Below are 17,845 nucleotides of genomic sequence, written 5' to 3' on the forward strand. Positions count from 1 at the left end.
TCTGGGCCAGGCTTTCTCCGGGGCTCAGAGGTGACTGGCCACCTTCTCCCTGTCTCTTTCCTCTGGCCTGTCTGCATCCTGATCTCCCCTCCATACAAGGACACCAGTCCCTGGACTAGGGTCCACCCCGAGGACCTCATTTTCACTTCATCACCTCTGTATAGACCCTCTCAGCAGATCAGGTCTCATGCTGAGGTCCTGAGCTTAGGACTCCATCATAGATGTGGAAGGAACGCAGTTCAACCTACAATATTCGTGCTCTAGATCGCTGAATTTTCTTACCACTGTCTGTGGGTTTCTTGACATGTGACTTCGGGGCTGAGTAAAATGTCACAGGTTTCTGGAGAGCACAGGGGAGTCACTTTTCTCTACCCCAGGACGCACAATCACACCCAAACAGACTCCAAATAAAAGCTGTTAAATTTCCAAACCTTTAATCCCAAACCGACCATAGCAAGGTCAGACCCAAAGATTTCCCCTCCCCTGGTTCAAATTAGGTTGAAGAGGTCTCTCCCACAAGTGAACACATCCAGATCAAGAAAACGAGTCGGTCCAACTCCCTCCCAAGACCCCCTGGCCTCATCCCGCCACCCCACTCCCTCGTTACCCCATCAGGTCCCCTTCCCTCCCACCTTCCCTGGGGACCCTCGTTTGCAAAAATCCTCTCCCCATCCTACCCCCAAGCATCCCAATTCAGCCACAGAGAAGAACATATTCACAGAGGGAAAAGATGAGGCAGAAGCAGGTCTGTGCGAACCCCATGCGCCCCACAACAAGGCGAACACAGTCTCTCCAGGATTGGGGGGGCAGATTTGGGGGGATAAAATGGAGAAAAGGAAGGGATTAGAAGTAGCTTGCACAAGGCACAGAGGTGGTTCTAGGCGGCCCTGTGCCCCTGCTTGGGGCAGAGTGAGCCCCAGGGCCAGGGAGGTAAGGTGAGCAGGAGAAAGCAGCCGCCCCCCAGCAGCAAGACCAGGCTGGCCCCCACCCCACAGCCCAGGGACCAGGAGTATTCGTAGGTCAGGGCGGGGGCAGGGGGAGGCTCAGGGCTGACTCTCCGCAGGAGGGCTTGCACGGAATGCCGGAACACCTCCAGGCTGACCAGGAGCAGCAGGCCTGTGGGGAAAAGACAGGCAGGGTGCTCAGGGCCCCAGGGGAAATCCCCCCACCTGGATCTGAGCGTTTCCCTAACATGCTCCATCTCATGCTCCTGTCACCCCCCCCCCATTCATCCAGCTGATGCTTACTAAACACCCACTACACAGCATGCACAGTCTGGGAAGCTGGAGATACAGAAGGAACACAACACAAACTGAGAGGGACAGAAGGACAGAGGGATGGAATGGTGGCCACCGGAGGCTGAGGGACCGGGGGAATCTATGGGGGTTGCTTCTTCACGGGACAGAGTTTCAGCTGGGGAAACACGAAAGTGAAAAAGGGGTGGAGATGGGGTGCCTGGGTGGCTCAGTGGGTTAAAGCCTCTGCCTTAGGCTCAGGTCATGATCTCAGGGTCCTGGGATCGAGTCCCGCATCGGGCTCTCTGCTCAGCAGGGAGCCTGCTTCCTTCTCTCTCTCTCTGCCTGCCTCTCAGTGTACTTGTAATTTCTCTCTGTCAAATAAATAAATAAATAAAATCTTTAAAACAAAAAAAAAGGGGTGGGGTGGGGATGGAGAGCAGCGCTGGCTGCGCCACCGGACAGACCGACCACAAAAATGGATGAAATGGTAAATTTCATGTTGTGTGTGTTTTATAGCCTTAAGAAAGAAAAAAGCAGGCGGTGTCTGGGTGGCTCAGTCTGTTGAGCATCCTGCTTGACTTAAACTCGGGTCACGATTTCAGGGCTGTGGGATCAAGCTCTGTGTTGGACTCCATGCTAGACATGGAGCCTGCTTCAGATTCTCTTTCCTTCTGCCCCTCCCCCTCCTTCAAACAAACAAACAAACAAACAAACAAATAAAGCCAGCCCTGGGATCAAGAACAGCAAAAAGCAAATGACAACTCCATTTTAAAATATTTTTTTGAAAAAAGAAAAAGAAAAGAAAAGGGGTGTCTGGCCAGCTCAGTTGGTAGAATGTGTAACTCTTGATCCCAGGGGTTGTGAATTCAAGCCCCACATTGGGTATAGAGTTACTTAAACCAAAAACAAAAACAAAACTCCATCAAGGCTTTTGGAAAGAGTGATGATGGAATCTGAAACAGTCCGACTCATGGGAGCCCAGAGTAGAATGTGGTTGCCAAGGGCTGGCGGGGAGGGGAGTTGGGGAGATGTGGGGCAAAGGGCACAGAATTCAACTATGCAAGGCGAAAGGCGAATGAGTTGTGGGGATCTGAGGTCCAGCCGTGTGACTATGGTTAGCAACACTGTATCCTACACTTGAAATCTGCTATGAGACTAGGTCCTCAGAGTTCCCACCATGCACACGAAGGCAGCCATGTGAGGTGACAGATAGGGTTAATTAGGCTGACTGTAGTTTTATCATTTCATGATGAGCAGGTATACCAACACATCAACTTGGACACCTTGAATTACTACGATTTCCACTCATCAACCATACCCCAGGAAAGCCCATTTGTCATACCCTAATGAAGAAGTGGGATCATAAAACGAAAAGAAAGTCAGTCAAGTCGCAATGCAATTTGGTTAAAAACAACAACAACAAGAGAAGAAGAAAGAACAAGATAGACAAAGACGCTAACCTCATGGAGCTTATGTTCTACTCGGAAGAGACAGGTGGTGAGCAAGTAAAAAAAGCTTGCAAAACTTAGATGCCCGCAGGAGGCAACGAGGAAGTATAAATCTACAAGGCAGGTGAGTGTGGTGGGAAACATGAGAAAAAGCAGCCAAACCTCAGCTTTGACCAACCTTCACTTCCCCTTCAGAAATAGGGACTTACATTGCCAGACCTTCTGATCAAGGATAGCTGGAATTTTTTAAATGATGACTGTTTTTATGGAAATTCGCCCAACCTTTAAACACTTGCTCAGAGACATTTTTACGCACTGCCCGCCCAAGTACGTTTCTGGGTCATTGCTGGCTGTGGGCTGCCAGGCTGTAACTTCCAAAGTAAACACATGAGGAGACAAGATAATTTCAGACAGTGATGTGTGCCGGGAAAGGAGATAAATACAGGGTGATGGGAAGGGGAGTGACATCCAGGGGTGGAGCAGGGACTTTAAGATGGTGACACCAGGAAGAGCCATTTGAGTAATACCTGGAGGATGAAAAAAAGAACGAGGCACACACAAAACTACGTGATGGTTGTTCCAAGCAGATGGAACAGCTCGTCCAAAGGTCCTACGGTAGAACGAGTACAGGGTATTTGGGGGAAAGAGAGAAGGTCAGTGTGGCTGGAACAAAGAGAGTGGGGAGCAGAGAGTGGCGGGTGATGGAAGTAGAGAGGCCAGCAGGGGTCAGGTCACGTAGGACTCTCTGATGGTCATCCATGAGTCATGGGTCCTAGCGGTCTCCTCTCTCTGACCCTGAGTCTGGCCCCAATCTCAATCCCAGACCCTCCTTCTGCCCGGCAATCTGCTTCCCTGTGTGGATTTTAATCAGGGGACTGGAGAATGCAGCCAGGAAACTCTGTCCTATGGGTCACTGGCTCCCTGCTGAGGCCTCCTTGACCCCACACAGCTCAGTTTAAGGGACTGGAGTACAAGAGCATTGGGACAAGGAGGAGACGTTCTCCAGTCCCCTTTCTTCCTTGGCTAATCCACTCATCCTTCATTCATTCAACAGACCTTCCCTGAGTTCTCATTGTAAACAAGACTAACAAAGACCCTGCCCTCCTGGAGCTCCATCCCAAAGGGAGAATTGGACAATAACCAGGTAGATGTATTGCTGTGGGCTGAATTGTGGCCCCAAAAGTTCAGGTGTTGGTGTCCTGACCTGTAGTTTCTCAGAATGTGACTATATTTGAAGATAGGATCTTTAAAGCCATAATCAAATGTAAATGAGGCCAATAGGGCCCTCATCCAATACGGAGAACAATATGACTAATATTCTTACAAGAAGAGGTGGTGAGAACACAGACACACGGAGTGATGATCGTGTGAGGACACAGGGAGAAGACAGCCATCTACAAGCCAAGAAGAGAGGCCTTGGAGGAAGGCAGCCCTGCCCACACCTGGATCTCAGACCTCCAGCCTCCAGAACAGTGAGAAAATACATTTCTGTTCTTTAAGCCCCTTCCCTCCCCTCAGTCTCTGGTATGTTGCCATGGCAGCCTGAGCAAACAAATACATACATAAATACATAATTTCGGGTATTGATCAAGTTTGTGGAGGAAGAAAAGGCAAGGTAAGGACATACCAGGTAGTGGACCTACTCTAGACAAAGTGGTCAACAGTGGTCCCTCTGAGACAGAAATATCTGGTCAGAGACTTAGATGATACGAGGAAAGAAGACACGGAAAGATGTAGTGGAAGAACATTCCAGGCTAAGGGGACAGCAGTGCAAAATGCTCTGAGGAAATGAGCTTGGAGTATCTGAGGGGGAGTGGAGAAGCCCACATAGCCTGAGTGGAGGGAGCGAGTGGTAAGAGCTGAAGTCCCACGTAGTCAGGAACCAGGCCACGTAAGACCTTGGATCCACATTATTCTAGTGGTAGTAATTTATTGTTACTCTATTGGCCTTTGAACTAGGTAGGAACCACAGTATGATTCGCGGTTTGAAAACATGACTAACCCCAAAGACAAAAAAGGAAGGACTTGGCCATGGGCTATAGTCTGTGGACCCCTGGCCTTGACACACTAGCTTTGTACCAAGAATCTCACCAAATGCTGTCGTGTCTCATCTCTTCCCGCTAGACCTTACGAGATATGTATTATTGTCTATAGATGGGGAGTGGAGCTTGGGTTTGAGGGAAGCCAGGGCTACTCCGTACACTATTCTGTTAAGCACATCTCTCTACCTCCTCCTTGACCAAGCCTGACATCCCTTGTATGACCTAGAAGGGCCCATGTGATCTGGCCCTTGCCTACTTCTTCAGCCCCCTTTTGGCTGCTCTTTTCACCTAATAGTAGAGAGTAAGACTTCTTTCAGCCTTTAGATGCACCAAATTCTTTCAAGCCTGGAGCCTCGTATGCATCCCTATCTACGTTACACTTCTTCTGAGAAGACCTCCCTGATCACTGCTGCTTAATTCAATATCAGATCTCCCTCTTATACATTTCCTTCTTACTCTGTTCATTTATAGCATTTACCACAGCCGGAATTATCAACATATATTAATTCATATTAGTGCTGTCTGGCCGGCCAATTTCTATCTCCCTCACTAAACTATAAATGCACAAGGGCAGGAAACTTGTCTGTCTCAGAGCTCTAACACATGAACAACACGTGATGTGTATATTTTATGAAGAGAAACAATATTACCCAAATATGTCCCTTTATCTAAGGAGACCTTAAAAACACAATCTGCACAGTCCCTGATACCCGATATAACCAAAGCACCTACAGCATCAAATCCGCCCCCTCACTTTCATTTGGCTGTACAGTCTGCAGAAAATTTCATGCCTGAGACTTCCATAAAATACTTTTCTATCCACACCTCCATGGCACCCCCAGGAATAACCCGGGTATGAGTTCAGTAATAACAGCAGCACCAAATCCCTACCATGCTGTAAATTCCATGAGAACAGGGACATGTTGACCTCATTCATCATTCTATCCCCCAGTGGTTCCTAACACAGCATCGAGCACTTACGAGACATCAAAAAAATACTTGTTCAATAATTGGATGGATGAACAGATGGAAAAATAGATTAGATGGAGAGGAGGAGAGAGAAAGGGAGAATGGAAAAGGAAGAAGAGAAGAGAGTGGGAGGAGAACTAATGAATTGATAGATGGATGCCTGGATGGACGGATGGGATGGATATTTGACACATGGATGTTTGGATGAGTGAGTTTGGGGATATAAGAATATTTGGGCTCAGAGATTAAAAAAAAAAAAAAAAAAGATTTGCCAGATCACGTGACTCTTCAGAAATTGGGATTCCAACCCAGATCTCTTGATTCCCTGGTCCATCTTTTATACCAGGATCCGCTTCACTCTCCATGCTCCAGCCACACTGGCTTTCTTTCAAGACCTTAACTTCATCAAACTCTGTCTAGCTCGGTTACTCATGGTAACTCTCTAACTCTCTGCTTTAAACCAAGGATTCTTATTATGCACTCTCACAGAAATCTACTTTCCTTTTCCTCTATAGCACCTAGAAGTTTATAATGGTGGGATGACCTGTGATATTTCTGTGTCCTTAACCAGATGATAATCTCCATAAGGGAAAGCACCTTTCTGTCTTGTACATTCTGATAGGACCTCTACATACATGTACAAACGTATTGTGTGTACTGTGTCTGTGTGTGCACCAAGAGTAAAATGAACACATGAATTAATGAAAGAAAGGAAGGGACATGACTGAATTCCCCCTCTTATTTAGGAAGATACCTAAGGCAACAAAGTAATAAGAATTGGCCATTATTATTTTCCAGTCATATGTTCGTGCTCTCGAAGACTCATCATGTCTCTCTTACCTTGCACCAGGATCTACCTCTCTTGTTGTTAGAGTTACCATGTACCATTGTGCAAGATTTGTCCTGCTTTATGCTCTGACCTTCATTCTGTTCCTCAAACTTGTTAAGTCTTTTACAACCTCTGTATATGCTAAACCTTCATCACCATCATCATCACCATCATTGCCAACATCACCACAAACACCACCAATTTTGCCACCACCTCTGTCACCACCACACTCTGATAGGATGATTCCCATTCATTCTTCAATTGTTAGCTTAAATATCACCTTCTCTGAGTTTCTCGGACATACCCTCACTACAATACACTCTCCTAATAGGCTTTATCCTGACTCTCGTCACAATTATGGTTGTAATATGTGTAATTACTCATTACGGCTCAATTGTTTATTATATTTTATTTATTTATTTGACAGAGTGAGAGAGCATAAGCAGAGGGAGCAGCAAAAGGAGAGGGAGAAGCAGGCTCCCTGATGAGCAGGGCACACAATGCAGGACTCCATCCCAGGACACTGGGATCATGACCTGAGCTGAAGGCAGATTCTTTTTTTTTTTTTTTTTAAAGATTTTATTTATTTGTCAGAGAGAGAGCGAGCACAGGCAGACAGAATGGCAGGCAGAGGCAGAGGGAGAAGCAGGCTCCCTGCCGAGCAAGGAGCCCGATGTGGGACTTGATCCCAGGACGCTGGGATCATGACCTGAGCTGAAGGCAGCCGCTTAACCAACTGAGCCACCCAGGCATCCCTGAAGGCAGATTCTTAACCAGCTGAGCCACCCAGATGTCCCCGGTTACTAGATCTAATTCTGTCGGAATCTAGGCTCTGTGAGGGACAGACACCATGTCTTGTTAGTCTTGTATCTCCAGCCCTTAGCACAACACATGAACTATAGCAAGTGCTCGTAAACACACAAAGCATAAATAAATGAAGCTAATATAATTAATGACGTTTATATCTTCCTTAGAAAACATTCGATCCAATGAGGACTACATTAACAAAATGTAGCTTTTTTTTTTTTTTTTTTTTTTTTTTTGGACCATCAACTCCAAGAATACAACAGTCCTTAAAGACCCCAGTTCCAAATCTAAAAGAATGTTTGGAGACCTTCCAATTCTCAGTGAACAATAGGGCTTAGAACCCTCACATTTGAGCCTACAATAGCCCTGTGCTTCCCAGAATCCAACAATGCTAAGAGATGTCCTTCAACTTCCTAGTATACAACAGTGTTTGAAGACTCCAGGTTGAACCTGGAGATGCACCCCCCCACACCAATTCCCAGCCAACAACAGGGCTCAGAATTCTCCTATGTTTGAGCCTGCTATAAACGTTGAGCTTCTCCAATCACCAGCATCCAACCCAGCATGCAATAATCCCTGGGGACCCTTGGTCCAAATTTAAAATAGTGTCTGGAGAACCTTGATCCCCAGACAACAACAAAACTTGGAATTCTCGGGGTGCCTGGGTGGCTCAGTGGGTTAAGCCTCTGCCTTCGGCTCAGGTCATGATCCCAGGGTCCTGGGATCAAGCCCCACATCGGGCTCTCTGCTCAGCAGGGAGCCTGCTTCCTCCTCTCTCTCTGCCTGCCTCTCTGCCGTCTTGTGATCTCTCTCCTTCTGTCAAATAAATAAATAAAATATAAAAAAAAAAAACTTGGAATTCTCCCATTTTGGAGCCTACTATAGCCCACGGGTTTCCCTCAACTCTCAGCATGCAAGAGTGTTTGGGGACCCTACCTCCCAGCATACAACAGTGTTCAGCACACCCTACCTCCCAGCATGCACAGTGCCTGGAGACCCAACCTCCCAGCCCAGAACAATGCCTGAAGATCCAACCTCCTAGCATGAAACAGTGCCTGGAAACCCAACCTCCCAGCATGCAACAGTAGTTGGAGATCTAACCTCCCAACATGCAACAGTGCTTGGACACACTACTTCCCAGCATGCAACAGTGCCTGGAGATCCAACCACCCAGCATGCAATTCCCTCAGTCTCCAGGCTCCCAACCTTCACCTGAGAGGCCAAAGCAGACGGCTCCAACTCGGAGTAGGAACTCTGCACCTTTGCTGAGCACCATGATGACACAGAGGCACCCCAAGGCCATGACTGCCAAGCCTAGGACTGCTATCACTGCAGCTGCCAGATTCACTTCTGCAAGGGGAGGAAAGGGAAGAAGCAGAGAACATGGGATGTAGGAAGATCTCCCCTATAGGGACCCAGAACTAAGAAGATGGAAGATTCAGATCTAGTCAAAACTTTTCAGGTAGATCATCCAGTCCAATATTTTGCTTACGCTGTTGAAGGAACTAAGACTCGTAGACGGCCAGGGATTTGCCTGAGACCCCAGAGCAAAGAGGAGACACAGCCAGGATAGGAAGGGAAAGGTAACATCATTACTTATGATCTGGTCCCTGTTTGCTTACAGGTGAAGCAGCTAAGACAGTGGATGTGAGGGTGACAACAGAGAAGAGAGTATGTTACAGTGAAATGGTCCAAGTCAGAATTCTCCCCAGCCACTTCCTCATTGGAAGACTGTAGTAGAAATCACCAAACCTCTCTGAGCCTTGGTTTCCTCCTCTAGAAAATCAGGATCAAAATCTCTATTTGATTGGGTTGTTGTGAGGATTAAAAATCTAATGTGTCCAGTGGAGCGCCTGGCACACAGCAGGTGTGCTCAACACCGGCACGCTGATGACTTCCTCTCCCAGACAGGCACAGAGACTTGCCTGAGCTCACTGAGCACAAAGACAAGACACAAAGGAGGGAGACCCACTCTACTATGCACGGGACACCACACCGTCTGTTTTAGCTGCATTGTCGCATTAAATCCTTACAAAGACTGGATAAGAGTCATGATACGACCACAATCCCTTACTGGTGGGGAGGAAAACTGAGACACTGGGCTGATGGAGAGGCTGTGGTTGTAGCAGAAAGGGTAAAATTCTAAGAGTTCCATTATTCAGTATGTGTGTGGTCTATGTGCAGTCTTTTCATTTTAAGTGGACTTAAATTAAAACAAAATTTGGGGTGTCTTGGTGCTTAGTGGGTTGAATGTCTGGCTATATTTTTTTTTAAAGATCTCACCCTACTTGAGAGAGAGAACAAGTGTGGATGAGCAGGGGAGGGGGCAGAGGGAAGCAGGCTCCCTGTTCAGCAGGGAGCCTGATGTGGGGTTCCATACCAGGACCCTGAGATCAGGACCCGAGCTGAAGGCAGATGCCCAACTGACTGAGCCACCCAGGTGGCCCATGAAGGTCGGACTCTTGATCTCAGCTCAGGTCTTGATCTCAGGGTTGTGAGTTCAAGCCCCACATTGGGCTTCCATGCATGAAGCCTACTTAAAAGCAAACAAACTCCAAATTAAAAAACAAAAAAACCTAGTTTCTGGTGGCTCAGTTGTTAAGCCTCTGCCTTCAGCTCAGGTCATGATCCCAGGGTCCTAGGATCGAGTCCCACATTGGCCTCCCTGCTCAGTGGGGAGTTTGCTTCTCCCTTTCCCCTTGCTCCTCCCCCCTGCTCATGCTCTCTCTCTGTCAAATAAATAAATAAATTCTTAAAACACACACACACTGAGTTTCTCCATCACACTAGCCACATTCCAAGTGCTCAGCAGCCACATGGGGCCCATGGCTACCATACTGGTCAGCAAAGATAACATTTTCATTTCATGGAAGATTCCATCGGAGATCATTGCCTAGGAGTCAGGACTATTTGGGTTTGAATTCTGCCACTCCCTCTGCCACTTCCCGGGAGAAGTAAATGTAACCATTTCTGGGCCTCCATTTCCTCATCTGGAAGATGAAGACAGAGCTGCTGCCCCACGGGGTCATGTAAGGGACCAGAGTTCTTAGAAAGGAAACCTTCAGCACTGTGCTTAGCATGTGGTGAGCACACATCACTAAGATGTTAAAATACTACCCACAGAAAGGGGCTGTGGCCTGCCTGAAGTCACACAGCACGTGACAAAGGCAGAGCTGGGGCAGAAGCATCAGGCACGGCAGGGCTCCCCCAAAGATAGGACCTCCCAGGGCGAAGCAGAGAAGACAATGTCATCAAGAACTCCTCCAGCATGGCCAGCCTATCCCCTCAACCCCACTCCCCCACCGCAGGGTTCAGTTCTCACCTTTCTTTGTAGTTCTCTGGAAGATGCGTGCATTTTCCCCCGTGGTAAAGAATTTAAAATAGGTACAGTTTGCTTCTGTGGGAGCAGGAGAGAAAGAGGTGGTGACATGGAAGTTGCTAGGCTAAGGTCAGGATGGACATTTAGCATCACTCACAGCAGCCTAAAAATAGGACATCCGCATCCCTGACAGACACAGGACACAGATGATGCTCGAAGCAAAAACCACCTGCCGTCACCTAGCTATCAGCAGCTGGGGCTCCAGTCTGCTCTGAGGTCCAGATCTGTGACTTAGTGAGAGCCACTGACCTCTCTGGGGCCTCTGACTCTTTCTCTATAAAATGAGAAAACAGTCTTGTTCCAGGCTCCACCATATGGGTTTGCTGAGGGCCACGTGGGATTATAAACAATGATCGCTTTATTCAACAAAGGACACCAAGATATGGGGAACAGAAGGCTAATAGACTCGGAAGAGATTCTCATCTCAGAAAGAATTCACTCCTGCAGGTCAGCAAGAAAAGAGAGGGAAACCAACTGAAAAATGGGCAAAGGACAGAAATAGTCAATTCACAGAAGACGTCTGAATGACTCACAAGGATATGAAGAGATGCTCCACCTCCCCAGGGATCCCAGAAATGCAACTTAAATCAGCAGGGGAACGCCACTTTATATCAATTAGATTGGCAAATATTAAAAGGATAATATCAAGCAGTGGAAAGAGAAGAGGAAACAGCTGGGAGTATACACTCGTGTTTTTTGGAAAGCACTCCGACGTCCTTTACGAAATGAAGTACATTGATAACCTATAGCCCAACAATTTCATCTCTGGGTACGTGCCCAGGCAAACACTAGTAGCAGGAACATACATGTGCATGTTTGCTGCAACACTGTTGCTAATAATGGGAATCAGAATCAGCCCAAGCATCCATGTCTAGGGGCTCAAGTAAGGGTGAGGGACTGGCTCTTGAGCAAATCTCTGCAGCGCACAGTAGCCAAGAATTAGAGTAACAAAGCCATGTGGGGAGATCTGAGCAAGTGTTGAGAAAAAAAAAATTATAAACAGGAAAAAAATCCACAGCATGGTATCATTTATGTAAATTAAAACAAAGACAGATATAAAGAATGCTCAGTATTTTCCAAGTTAACATGTATATTAGTGTGTGCATACCCAGCCCTTTAAAGAGCCGAGTTAGAAAGGAATGGTGGTGAATGGATAAAGAAGATGTGGTATATATACACATGGAATATTATGCAGCCATCAAAAGAAATGAAATCTTGCCATTTGTGACAACGTGGATGGAACTAGAGCGTACCATGCTTAGCGAAATAAGTCAAGCGGAGAAAGACAACTGTCATATGATCTCCCTGATATGAGGAAGTGGTGATGCAACATGGGGACTTAAGGGGGTAGGAGAAGAATAAATGAAACAAGATGGGATTGGGAGAGAGACAAACCATAAGTGACTCTTAATCTTACAAAACAAACTGAGGGTTGCTGGGGGCAGGGGGGTTGGGAGAAGGGGGGTGGGGTTATGGACATTGGGGAGGGTATGTGCTTTGGTGAGTGCTGTGAAATGTGTAAACCTGGTGATTCACAGACCTGTACCCCTGGGGATAAAAATATATGTTTATAAAAAAATTTTTTTAAATAAATTAATTTTAAAAAAAGAAAGGAATGGTGGGGGGACAGGGAAGAACAGCATCTAAAATAAAGCATGAGAAAGATCTTGGGAAGGCAACTGCTGACAATTGTGGTGTCCGCCAAAGAAGAACCAGATTCATCCGACTTGGTGTACCTGAGGTCCAAGGACACCAAAGCTTTAAAAAGGCAGGAGAGGGGGCACTTTACGAACTGCATTTCAAAACCAGCACCTCTCAGAGAATTTGCCTGGCCCTACACTCTCCTTCTACAGATGGGGAAACTGAGGCACGGGAAGGCAGACAGGAAGAGAGGTTCAAGATGTAGGAGAGGGGGGCTGGGTGGTCTGGAGAAGGAGAAAGGAACTGACCAAATTGTGGAGTGACAAGAAATAAGGTGCTGAGTCAGGCGAGGTGAGGGGAGACCCCACAGCTGTGCCCCAAAGGAAGGCGAGGGGCAGGCGGGGTCCCGTCCAAAGCAGTTTGACGGGAGTCCTTACCCCGCAGTGGCAGCAATCTTGCAGCAGCAAGATGTAAAAGATGCTTCATGCAGTAGAGCAAAGGGTGAGGCTGCTTATTTTGTAGCAGTCAGTGGGGGACCAAGGGTCTTCATCCATGAGGGAAAGGTGAAGTCCCATCTAGAGAGTAAGAAGGTCTGGTATATCTTTCTGAGAGAGTGCGGGCTGTCTGGCCTCCTGTTTTGGCTACTCAGGATTGAGGACCTCTCACCTCTGACTCCAGATGGCATAGCCCATTTGGAAAAGAGTAGGATGGCTCACATACACCCTTCTCCCCATGCAGCCCAGGGAAATATGAGAGCCCTTTGAAGACCAGGGCAACGTGTGGGATAGTCCTGAGATAATGGAAGTTGTGAGTTTCTGGAGGGTCCCCTGGAGGGTCAGGACTTGGAGGGAGGATGGAGACCTTCCTGGGAGGAAGCTGAAGTTCTTTCTGATCAATGGGGCGGGGAGGCATCAAGGGATGTGAGGAATCCTGCCTTGTGCAGTGAGCTTGGGGCAGGGGGCATCCCCTCAGGGGACAGCCAGGACCTCTGGGACATCTTTGTGGACTAGTGAGATGCAATCCAGTGTAGTTGTTAAGAACAGAGACAACCAGCGTTCAAATCCCCTATGACTAGCCTGGGTGCAGAGATAAAGCCGCTTAACCTTCCTCACTCCTCATTCCTGGCTTCTATAAAATGGGGATGATACGTAGTACCTATCCAGAAGGTTGCTACAAGGATACGAGGATTAATGAGTTCGCACATGTGAAGTACTTCGAACAAAGCCTGGGGGCATAAGCCTCCAAACATATTACACAAGCATAGGATTCCCACGGCAGCTCATTTTGGCAACATTTGGGAACTTCCTGCCTGAGACTCCACGGGGCAAACAGAAAAAAACAAAAAATGAGCCCATCTGCAGAAGCGAAGTGTTTAATCCAGACCCTGAGTGGGTAGGGAACTCACACAAGGGGTGCTGGGCATCTCATTTTGCTCTCAAGGACTTGGGACATCTTATTTGGGATCCTATGGATATAAGATAGCACATCTAGATAAGTGAGAAGGGAAATCTCATCCTGAGCCCGGAGGGGTAGAGGATCTTCTCTGAGGAGCACTGAGGTGCTGGGAGAGTAGAGTGCTGGAGATCTCATGTGGGTGATGAAGCCCGTGACAACCCGTACAGACAGCGAGGGTGTGGGATACAGAGCAAGAGCCCGCTGGGGCTCCCAAGGGGTATAGGATGTCCCACTGGTGTACATGAAGGGCATAGCATGCCCCGTCGGGGAGAGTGTGAGGTATGGGATAGCTTTCTGGCATCGGCAGGGGTGAAAGGGCATTCTGTAGAACAGTGAGGGCTGTGGGGTGTCTGTAATAGAAAGTAAGAAAGACCAGAGGGTCCAGTCTGGACACTCCAGAGTGGGAGGGATGGAGATGAAGCTGCACGTTTCCCGGAGGCATCAGATCTCCACTGGGATGTTGCAGGGTGACTGGCAAACCCCAACTCTCTCTCCAGGAGCCCAGGCTGTGTCAGGAGTGTGGGTGCTTCTGGGAAGTGCAGGCTGCTTGCATTGCCAGCGGTGTGGTGGGGGACAGGTCGGGGCTCAGGACACGGGCTGCATGGAGAGGTACAAGATCTCTTCAGGGAGCACGGACTCTCTCTGGGATACAGGCTGGCCTGGAGACACACAGATGTCTGGGCCCGCATGCTCTGCTGGACGTACAAGAGCTCTGGAGGTCAGAGCATGGTCTGAGGCACAGGCTGGCCTGTGGTACCAGCTGGTCTGAGGGTGCAGGCTGGCCTGGAGTTCAGGCTGATCTGGGGGTGCAGGCTTGTCTAGGGTGAAGGCTACTCTGTACATACAGGCTGGCCTGAGGGTGCAGGCTGATCTGGGGGGTATAGGCTGGTCTGGGGGCACAGGCTGGTCTGGGGGTGTAGGCTGGCCCAGGCGCACAGGCCAGTCTGGGGGTACAGGCTGGTTTCAGGTATGAGCTAGTTTTAGGGCACAGACTAATCTGAGGGTACAGGCAGTTTGGGGCACGGGATATAACTGGGACAGGCTGCTTGGGGGGATGGGTACAGAAAGGCCAGTTACAGGCTAGTCTGAAGTAGTCTTTCTTCTCTCCCTCTTCTCTCTCCCTTACCCCCTACTCTACCCCCCCCACCCCCAATATAGTTTGCGTCTGGGGCAAAGGTTATACCAGTGAGCACTGGCTGATGCGGGCATGGGCTGGTTCTGAGGCTGCAGGTTTCCTTCTTGGGGCTCAGGGTCCCCCTGGGGTATGGGTTCCGCTGACCCCCACCGCTCCCACTCCCTCGGGGTACAATCCTCGGGCTGGGGGCGTGGCTTCTCACCTCCGGGCAGCTCCGCGGGGCCGCAGGTGTCTCTGCCCGCAGGCACGTCGGACTGCCACAGCCGCTTGGTGCACATCTTCCACAGCCCCATGTGGGCGGCCTCGCAGATGGCACTGCCATTGGTCTTGTAGGTGTTGAGCTCTACCCAGAACTCGGTGCCCACGGCCAGCACGGCCAGCGTGGCGCCCACGGCGCTCAGCAGGAGCCCTAGCTTGATCTTTCCCTCCCGCTCGGGGGTCAGCTGGTGCTGCCCCTGAGCCCGCCGGCGGCTCGCAGCCTCCCGCCGCCGCCGGTCCTCCTCTTGCATGAAAAAGTTAGACCACATCATCATCCTGGAGGCGGCAGCCCTGGCGGGGCTCAGAACAGGTGCAAGAGAGGCAGAGCGGAGGAGGGTCCTGAGGGCGGGAGCGGGGAGGCAAGCGCCTGTGGTCCTGAAGGAGTGAGGGGCTCAGTTTCCACTGGATTCTGAGAAAGGAAGATGTGAACCTTCCCCAGAACCTCCAGTAGGGGAGTTGAGGTTTCCTCCGGAGCTTAGAAGAGGAAAAAATAGAGCCTCTGGGCGGAAACCCTCCAAGTTCAGAGGAAGGCCTGGGGAGGCCCAGAAACTCCACAAGGAAGGTGGGACCCAGAAGAAAGGCAGGGTACCCCCAAAGTGCAGAGCTGGAACCTGGGTCTCTAGCAGAGGGACCTCAGGGCTCCAGAGCAAGAACTGAGCCCTGGCTGAGGCTCTGAGGGGTCACTCTGGGTCCCCACTGGGAGGAATCACCAGTGGGAAACTGGGTGTCCAGGAGCACCCCACTAAGGCTCAGAGCTCGGGGTACCCAGGGAGGGTTGCCGAGGGCCTCTTGAGTGTTTGAGAGAAGTCTCCTGGTTCCTTTTGGGCTCAGAGTCTGGAGTGGGAGAAGCTGGGTCCCCTCTGGAGTTCAGAAGAGATCCGAACTCCTTCTGGGTCTCAGAAAGGCCGTAGGGCCCCCAACATTCACAGAAGGGGACAGTGGAGTCCTGACGTGGCTTCAGGAAAAGGGGGTGGGTGTCTCCCTGGCCATTCAGAGACGAGAGATCACAGAGTCTCCCTGCGTCTGAGAGAGAGGACAGTGGCTCAGAGACACAGTGGGGTCCAGAGAAGGGGGCTGGCGGACGCCCCGGGGCTCAGGAGGGGGACCTGGGGTCCCTATCGGGGCCAGAGGGAAGGGCTGTGGTCCCCACTGAGGCTCAGGAAACGGGCACGAAATCCCCCCGGGATTCGAAGGACAGCTGGGACCCGGAAGGGACTCAGCGTCCCTTTGGGATCACTCGGCTCCTCCTCCCCCGGGCTCCCAGGGCCTGCCGGGCCGGGAGGGCTCCAGGCTCAGCTCCAGGCCAGCTGCCTCCCGCAGGCCTCCCACCCTGGTCTCCCGGGCAGGGTCCCCTCTCGCTCTCCTGCCTCCGCGCCGCGCCGGCCCCAGCTCCGCGACGCCTCCGAGCCGTCGGGTCCTGCAAGTCGCAGCCCGCTCCGCCCCGACGCGCCACTCGGCTCCGTCCGGCGTCGCCCCACCCGCCTACCCCCGCGCCCTCCCGGGCTATTTCAGGCTCGACCCGTAAATAACACCCGCACCTGTCGCCCAGCGCCTGTTGCCATAGGGACCCTGGGTATTTTAAGGGGACGCGAGGGGAGGAGGGAAACTGCCCCGGGAGGAGGGCCTGGGGGCGGGGTCCTGACCCGGCTGGAGCCCGAGGGGACTTTTATTTCCTTAAGGGGCAAGCGCCTGAGCCGAGGATCCCATCTCCATGGTGGCAGGGAACCTGGATTTGGGGTCCGGAGCAGGCCTGGCTGGGAGCCTGAATTGCTAGGTCTGAGGGAGGAGTGACTGGGGCCCCTGACTCCTGGGTCTGAGGGAGGAGGAGGGGCTGGGGCTGGGGCTGGGGCTGGACTCCTGGTCCGAGGGTGGAGAGGACTGGAGGCTTGGTTGGATTCCCCAGTCTGAGGGAGGAGGGGGCTAGGGGGCTGGACTCCCGTGTCTGAGGGGGTAGGCTAGGGGCCTGGACTCCTGGGTCTGAGGGAGGAGGGGGCTGAGAGCCCGAAGCCCTGGGACGGAAGACTGAGACTCAGACTCCTGGGTCTTGATGGATGCAAGAACTCTTGATGGTGCTCCCGTCTTCAGCTCCCCAGGGGTGAAAGGGGCAGGCCTCGGGGAGAGGCTGGGTGTCAGGGGCCCTGGAACCAGAACCACAGTCCTCATCATTGAGTTTATTAGACAGGGGGCCCCCAGGGGACCTTCCATGCAGTTTCAGCTCCCCTGGGGGCAGGGACAGGGATGGCCATGTGGAATGGCAGCAGGGCCTCATCTTCACCCCTTCCCCCTCCCTCAGCCCTTGTGCAGATGGGCCAGGTGGGACCCACCTTCCACCACCTCTTCTGTTCATCCATGGTTGGCCGCTCCAGGGTGCACCCTGGCCCTGTCCGTCCGCCCTGCTGTGGACACGTTCAGCGCCCTGTGTGGCTCGCATTGGAGCATGAGTTGCCTGGAATGTGACCGTGTGTGTGTGTGTGTGTGTGTGTGTGTGTGTGTGTGTGTGTGTGTGTGTCTCCAGCTCTCCCACCAGCCTAGGGCAGGGAAGGGTACAGGAGAGACTCATCTTTGTCCTCAACACCGCCCAGCCCAGGACTGGACACACAGGAGGCCTTGGGAGATGTAAATTGGGTGACTTAAAAGGATGGAC

General features: G+C 50.8%; 1 protein-coding gene across 4 annotated transcripts; it reads right to left on the minus strand.

Moving 5' to 3' along the window:
- Nucleotides 1-413: 413 nt before the first annotated feature.
- On the minus strand, nt 414-17,558 carry CACNG6 (calcium voltage-gated channel auxiliary subunit gamma 6). 4 transcript variants are annotated; one of them, XM_059153678.1, is made up of 4 exons: nt 15,146-17,558; nt 10,656-10,730; nt 8,546-8,683; nt 417-1,116 (listed from the first exon to the last, which is right to left on the minus strand). In XM_059153678.1, the coding sequence occupies exons 1-4, from the start codon at nt 15,474-15,476 to the stop codon at nt 878-880; spliced, it is 783 nt and encodes a 260-aa protein (XP_059009661.1). In that variant the 5' UTR covers nt 15,477-17,558; the 3' UTR covers nt 417-877. The 4 variants fall into 4 exon arrangements, with proteins under 4 accessions (XP_059009663.1, XP_059009664.1, XP_059009662.1 ...); XM_059153680.1 differs by lacking the exon at nt 8,546-8,683 and having other exon boundaries at nt 414-1,116; XM_059153679.1 differs by lacking the exon at nt 10,656-10,730 and having other exon boundaries at nt 416-1,116.
- Nucleotides 17,559-17,845: the final 287 nt, after the last annotated feature.

The sequence above is a fragment of the Mustela lutreola genome, chromosome 16 (genome assembly GCF_030435805.1).
Source record: "Mustela lutreola isolate mMusLut2 chromosome 16, mMusLut2.pri, whole genome shotgun sequence".
NCBI lineage: Eukaryota > Metazoa > Chordata > Mammalia > Carnivora > Mustelidae > Mustela > Mustela lutreola.

Coding starts and splice junctions, on each gene's coding strand:
- CACNG6 (XM_059153678.1), bottom strand. CDS start 15,476: ATGATGATGTGGTCTAACTTTTTCATGCAAGAGGAGGACCGGCGGCGG. Junction 10,731..15,145: donor CCCCGCGGAGCTGCCCGGAG/GTGAGAAGCCAC, acceptor CTGCTCCCACAG/AAGCAAACTGTACCTATTTT. Junction 8,684..10,655: donor CCAGAGAACTACAAAGAAAG/GTGAGAACTGAA, acceptor CTCCCCTTGCAG/AAGTGAATCTGGCAGCTGCA.